Raw genomic sequence first — 6,759 nt, forward strand, 5'->3', positions numbered from 1 at the left:
CGGTGGTGCCAGGAGCCCAAACCAGCCGGTGTGGAAGTGGTTTGGGGTGATGGAAACAACCCCGGTGGTGCCAGGAGCCCAAACCAGCCGGTGTGGAAGTGGTTTGGGATAATCCAGCGGTTTCTGCCGGGTTTTGGGTTTGGCCCCTGGTCCAATTCCCTGCCCTGGGCACGGCTCAGGATCAGCCCTTCCCAGCGGCCCTGGGTGGGGGGAGAGCCGGGCCAGCTCCGGCCTTCTCCAGCGCCCGCCCGCGAATTGCAAAACAACTTTCTGGGTTAACGTCGGCGGCACAAAGGGCTCATTGTGCCGCGCTCCGAGAGCGCCGCTGGCCCCGGGCCATCCCGGCTCTGTGATTCCAGAGGTGCGGGACGGCCTCTCCCACCGCCCCCGGCCGTGCCCGGGACCCCCCATCCCTGTGCCGGCCCATCCCGGGGCAGGACCCGGGTGTTTTGTGGCCCCGGGGACAATCCCCGGCCTATTTTTAGCCTCGATTCCCCGCTGCTTCCTCCGCTCCTTCCTTGTGGTTTGCGGTGAAATCCCCTCCCGGGGCCGTGTTTCCAGCCCGGCTTGGGTGTTGCTTTCCCACACAGGAATGTGATCCCGGCTCCAGCCCCTTTATCTGCGAGCTGGAGCCTTTCCAGAAGGAGGGAGGCATTCCTGGGAGATTACCCAGCCGGGCCTGGCTCACCTGCTTCCTCCTGGCTCTCTCCCCACCCCAAAACGCTGCCAGAGACCCCCGAACGGGAGCAGAGCCGCTCATCCCGAGCCGGGGTGGGAAGGGCAAAGCCTCTCCCTGGTTTCTGAGCTGGGAAAAAAGCGGATCCTCTTCCCGGCCCGGCTGGGATCGAGCCCGGTGCCAGCCCCGGCCGCGTCCGAACCCCCGCGGTTTTCCACCACCTGCTTCCCGCCCGTGCCAGGCCGGATGGTGGGGACAGTGCCCTGTCCCTCGGGGGTGCTGGCACGTCCCGGCCGTGGGATGATGATGCCCTGCCGGCCCTCACCGCCCATCCAAAGGTCTCCCCGAGCCGGGAGCTGCGCCCAGAGCTCGCCGTTCCCACCCAGATCCAGGTGAGGGGCTGAGCCCGGGGCTCGTCACCGGTTGCACTTTGGACACCGGCGGCCATGGAATATTCCGAATTCGGTGCCAAAGCCGCTTCCCCGGCCTCGGTTCCCGGCTGCAGGTTGGTGCCCGTGCTGCTCCTCCCAACCCCCCGCGGCCGGAGGGGCTGCGGCGGCTCCCGGAGGGACGGCGGGGTCCCTCCGATGGGATTTAGGGGCTCCTGATGGGATTTAGGGGACCCTGATGGGATTTAGGGGCTCGGGGGGGTGGTGTGGTGGTTTCCAGGCTGGTGTCAGTTCCTGATCTCGTTATCCCGACACCGGGCAAGGGGTAATGAGCTTAAGAGATAAGGACTCTGCTCCCAACCCCTGTGCCGACTCCAGGGATCCTTCACCTGCAGCTCCTGGGGCTCCAGGGATCCTTCACCTGCCGTTCCTGGGGCTCCAGGGATCCTTCACCTGCCATTCCTGGGGCTGGGGAGGGATTCGGGACCCCCGACAGGCTCGTGTTGATTCCAGATCCCGGGGGAGCCGCCCGAGCTGCCCCTGCCGAGTTCGGCCGGGGTTTGGGAGCAGAGAGGGGCGGTGGGGACCCGGCAGAGCCAGGGCCGGCCAACAGCTCGTCCTTCCCGGCTCTGCTCCCGACCCGACTCCCTGGAAAACGCCGCGTCCCGCGGCTCCAGCCCCGTTTTCCTCCCCGGGGTGGGGGCACAGGAGGAGTCCCGGGCTCGGGGGCGATGCAAGGACACGAGATCCCATCCCCGCGCTGGGATCCCGCTGCTCCATCCGCATCCCTGCTCCATTCCTGTCTCCGAGCTGGATGTGTGTGTGTGTGTGTGACTCCCGGCGTGTGGTTTCGGGGCTGCTTTTTGGTTTTTCTCCGTGTTCCAGCAGCCCCCGGGACACCCTCTGGGATCGGGGGGGTGCGAGCGGGGCTCGTGTCGCTCCCGGTTTATTTGCGGCACAGAAAGGAAGGAGCTGCGGCTGCTCCCGGTGCTCGCGGCGGGGGACGCGCGGTGCCGGAGGGGCGATTTGGGGCCGATTTGGGGCTTTTGCATCACTTATCCCCCCCCCTCTCCGGTGCTCATAGGGCAGCCCCCCCCCTTCCTCCGCTCCCTGTCGGGCCGGCATCGCCCCGGGACCGAGGGGGAGGGTTCCATCACGCTGTTCCCAATATGTCACTGCTCATATCTGTCCCCTCCCCACGGGACGAGGGGGCCCGCCGGGCGCTGGGGGTGATGCTGAGGGGCCCCCGGAGCCGCGGCCAGGCTGCGGCGGCGCTTCCGCAGAAAAAACCGGGAATGCGGCGGCGGCCGAGCCCGGGCTGCGGAGCCCGCGGGAGCGCCGCTTCCCCCCGCATCCCCCCGCATCCCCCCGCTTCCCCCCGCATCCCCCCGCCAAGGGCAGGACGCGCGGGGGGGGTGAAGGCTCCGCCGAGGATGCTGCGGGTGCGGTGCGGGGGTTTCTCCGTCCCCAGAGTCCCCCCCGCGAGCGGCCGAAGCGCTGCCGGTGCTGGCACAGCAAATCCTCGTCCCCGTCCTGTGTCCTGGGGACGCCGCAGCGCTGGCACCGCGTGTCCTCTGGCTCCCGTCCCGCCGGGAAGGCGCCGCCGGACCCTCCTCTGATTCGGGGATACTCACACATACACCCCTCTCTCTCTGCGTCCCCCCAGCACCGCCGAGCCCGCGGCCATGGAGCGGCCGGCGGGGATGGAGAAGCAGAGCCCGGTGGATTACGGCGTCCAGATCCGCTTCATCAACGACCTCCAGGAGCCCCGCAGACCCCCGAAGCCGCGGGGCAAGCCCGGCTCCTACGGCGTGGCCGTGCGGGTCCAGGGCATCGCCGGGCAGCCCTTCGTGGTCCTCAACAGCGGCGACAAGGGCGGCGACTCTTTCGGGGTGCAGATCAAGAGCGACGGGTCCTACCCGACCCCCCCCTGGCCCTCGGGCTCCGTCAGCTCCGACTCGGACCTGCCGGAGAATCCCTACGCGGGGCGGCAGCGCCGGCACGGCTCCTACAGCACCTCGGACGAGGAGGCTCCGGGGGGCTCCCGGCGGGACCCCCGACCCGCGGCGGGCGAGGAGCTGCGGAGGACACAGTCCCACGGGGACCTGCTCAGCGCCGCCGCGGAGGAGCCCCCGGCCCGCGGCATTCCCGGGATCCAGCGGCAGCAGCAGCAGCAGCAGCGCCGGGCCCCGGCCGGTGGGAAGAGCGGCAGCGCCTCGAGCATCGCCCCGGGGCACAAACCCGCCAGGGCCGCGGGCGAGGACCCGTCCTCGGACCCGGAGGCGGCCGGGGGGGACGTGGACACCAAGCCGCTGTCCTCGGTGGATTCCCTGATCAGCAAATTCGACGGGAAGGGGCAGCAGCAGCAGCGGGGAAGGGCCGCCAGGAGGGGCCGCATCCCCTCGGCCGAGAGGAAGCGCTCCCAGAGCCTGGACGACCGCGTGTCCCACCGGGATGTCCCGGACGCCCGCGTGTCCCACCGGGATGTCCCGGACGGCCGCGGGACTCGCCCCCAGCCCTCGGGACCCGCCGGCAGCCGCAGCCCCCCCCGTGGATCCGGGGGGATGGACGGGGCAGGGATGAAGGTCCAGCGGGGAATTCGGGCCGCGGAGGAGCAGAGCAAAGCCCGGGCAGAGCTGCAGGTATGAGGGGGGGGGCTCTGGATCCCGCTGGGGTCCCTTAACCGAGGGGGGCACGAGGGGGGCACTCGTGTCCCGGCTGGAGCTGAGCTTTTTACCCCTCCTGGCAGCTCAAATCCACCCCGGACCTGCTGCGGGATCAGCGGGAGGTGGCCCAGCCTGGCAGCAGTGAACACCCCAAGGAGCTCATCTACAGCATCCTGAAGGAGGGGTGAGCCCCCCAGGGCTCCCCCAAGAGCCCCCCGAGTGCCCCCTGAGTGCCCCATCATTCCCTGCCCCTTTCCCAAAGCCCCGCTGGCCGGGGCTGGGATGCAGGGGGGGTGGTTTGGGAGCAGGGATGGATTTGGGGGGGTGGAGTGTGGATTTTGGGGGGGTGGTTTGGGAGCAGGGATGGATTTTGGGGGGGGTGGTTTGGGAGGGGGGATGTCCCTGAGCTCAGGATTTTGGGGGGGGGTGGTTTGGGAGCAGGGATAGATTTTGGGGGGGTGGTTTGGGAGCAGGGATGGATTTTGGGGGGGTGATTTGGGAGCAGGGATGTTCCCAAGATCAGGATTTTGGGGGGATGGTTTGGGAGCAGGGATGGATTTTGGGGGGATGGTTTGGGAGCAGGGATGTCCCCTAGCTCAGGATTTTTGGGGGGGGGAGCTGAACAGCAAACGACTCGGGTGTTTGCACCCCCCATTCTGTGCCCCCTCCCACCATTCCCAACTGCTTCCCACAAATCCAACACCCCCAGGAGCAGTGAGAGTGAGATCTCCCTGAAGAGGAAAACCTCCCGGCTGCTGGAGAAGATGCAGGAGCTGGTGGTGAGTCGAGGCCATCCCGGGGCTGCCCCATTCCCAGGGATCCCCCAATCCCCCCCGGGGGCTCCTGCCTTCCCAGCACCGTGTCCTGACATCCCAGGGGTGGGATCCCCGTGGTTCTGGGGGGGGTTGCAGGACCCCAAACCCACCCAGTGAACCCCGGGGTGTCTCTCCAGGTGCCCCCCAAGGACGGGGCGTGTTCCCAACCCCAGCACAGGGAACTGGCCAGGAAGGTGGAGGAGCTGCAGGAGAAGCTCGATGAGGAGACCAAGGTGAGGCCGAGCAGGCTGGGGGGGCTTTTGGGGTCCCCAAATTACACCCCTGGGGGAGGGGAGGCACAGCAGGTCCCTGCTCTGACCCCCCTTCACTTGGGTGCCGGGTGAGACCGAGTCTGATTTCCCTGCTGGGTGCTCTGGGGGATGTTGGGGTGCAGGTGTCCTTCCTGGGGCGGGGAGGGGGGTCAGGAGCCCCCTCAAGGAGGGGGTGTCACCAGTGTCCCCTTGTCCCCTTGTCCCACAGCTCCGCCAGAAGCTGGAGCTGCCCGGGGGCCCCGCCCGGCTCCGCGAGGCCGAAGCGGAGACCCAGCAGCTCCGGGGGGCTCTGGAGAAGAAAAACCTGGAGCTACAGAGGAGTCTGCAGGAGTAAGAGCTGCCCCAGGGCACTGGGACATCTGTGGGGGGGTCTGTCCTTCCCAGGGGTGGGAATGCTGACGGTGGGGGGTCAGTGGGGTCACCCCCGTTGCCATCCCGGGATGAGCTGCCCGCGGATGTCGGTGCCCGTGGGCGGGGGTCCAGAGCGGGGAGCGGGTCCCTGAGGGATTCCCACACCTCTTTCCAGGCTGAAGGAGGTGAAATCCTCCAAGGAGCAGGTGGAGAGCCGGCTGGGGGACTGCGAGGAGCAGCTCCTGGCCACGCGCCGGGAGCTCGAGCGGCTGCGCCGGAGCTCCGGAGCTTCCCCGGACGCCGAGTCCCTGTACAAGGTACAGGCCTGGTGGTGGCCCCAGGGGGTGACTGTCCCATCGTGCCACCACCCTGCGCCTCATCCCGCCCCTGCAGGAGCTGCTGGAGGCCCGGGAGGAGCTGGAGGAGGCCCTGAGCTCGCGGCAGAGGCAGGAGGAGCAGCTGCGGCTGCGGGAGCGGGAGCTGACGGCGCTCAAGGGGGCCCTCAAGGAGGAGGTGGCCACCCACGACAAGGAGCTGGAGAGGGTCAGGCAGCAGTGCCAGAGCGACATGGACCAGCTGAGGAGGAGCATGGAGGGCATCTCGCAGGTCTGGGGGGCTGGGGGGCGGCTGGGGAGGGGGGCTGGGTGTCCCCAAATCCCCCCTTTTCAATGAGCCGGAAACAGGGTCTGTGTCCCACCCCAAACTCACCCCATTGCAGCATCCACCTGTCCTGGCTGAAGGTGATGGGGAGAGCTGGGGAGGGTCTGGGAACCCCAAAATTCCCCCTTTTAAGTGGTCCAGAGCTGGAAAGAGGGTCTGTGTCCCACCTCAAACTCACCCTGTTGCAGCATTCACCTGCTCCTGGCTGGAGGTGCCGGAGGGGGATCCCAGATGGTTTGTGGAGGTTTTGGGGCTCCCTGGACTCCTTTGTGGGCTCCCCTGGCTGGAGGTGGTGGGGAGGGTCTGGGAGCCCCTAAATTCCCCCTTTTAAACAATCCAGAGCTGGAAACAGGGTCTGTGTCCCACCCCAAACTCACCCCATCAGAGAATCCACCTGCTCCTGGCTGGAGGTGCCGGGGAAGGTCTGGGAGCCCCTGAATTCCCCCTTTTAAACAGTTTGGGGTCTGTGTCCCACCCCAAACTCCACCGCCCTGGCTGGAGGTGCCGGGGGGGATCCCAGATGGTTTGTGGAGGTTTTGGGGCTCCCCCGGGTCCTGTCCCTGCCGGGCAGGACCTCAGCGTGGCTGGAGCATCCCGTGGTGCTGCTTCCCTGCAGGATAAAGCCAACCTGGAGTCGGAGAGGCAGAAGGTGGGCGCGGTGGTGAGGAACCTGCAGCGGGAGCTGGAGGAGAGCGCGGAGGAGACGGGGCACTGGCGGGACATGTTCCAGAAGAACAAGGACGAGCTCAGGAACACCAAGCAGGAGTAAGTGCTGGAGCTGTGGCCGAGCCAGAGGCCACCAGGAGCCTTTGGGAAGGTCCAGCTGGCTTGGGATTGTCCAGTGATTTTACTCCAAATCCCGTTAAAACGGGTCGGGAGCGGGGATGGGGCTGGTTCTCCTCCTCCTCCTCCTCCTCCTCCTCCTCCTCC

At 67.7% G+C, this 6,759-nt stretch overlaps 1 protein-coding gene across 1 annotated transcript in view; it reads left to right on the top strand.

Moving 5' to 3' along the window:
* The first annotated feature begins 839 nt into the window (after positions 1-839).
* The window catches only part of CGN (cingulin), a 14,619-nt gene continuing 8,699 nt past the window's right edge, over positions 840-6,759 (top strand). Inside the window, exons 1-10 of the mRNA XM_017839506.1 lie at positions 840-1,181; positions 2,732-3,707; positions 3,815-3,915; positions 4,441-4,510; positions 4,684-4,779; positions 5,027-5,148; positions 5,345-5,486; positions 5,563-5,775; positions 6,446-6,594; positions 6,672-6,690. Of these exons, the coding sequence (XP_017694995.1) occupies positions 1,123-1,181; positions 2,732-3,707; positions 3,815-3,915; positions 4,441-4,510; positions 4,684-4,779; positions 5,027-5,148; positions 5,345-5,486; positions 5,563-5,775; positions 6,446-6,594; positions 6,672-6,690 (1,947 nt within the window). The 5' untranslated portion in view covers positions 840-1,122. The remainder of the gene's footprint in view (positions 1,182-2,731; positions 3,708-3,814; positions 3,916-4,440; positions 4,511-4,683; positions 4,780-5,026; positions 5,149-5,344; positions 5,487-5,562; positions 5,776-6,445; positions 6,595-6,671; positions 6,691-6,759) is intronic.

Source organism: Lepidothrix coronata, unplaced genomic scaffold (genome assembly GCF_001604755.1).
Source record: "Lepidothrix coronata isolate B3197 unplaced genomic scaffold, Lepidothrix_coronata-1.0 Scaffold426, whole genome shotgun sequence".
In the NCBI taxonomy this organism is placed as follows: domain Eukaryota; kingdom Metazoa; phylum Chordata; class Aves; order Passeriformes; family Pipridae; genus Lepidothrix; species Lepidothrix coronata.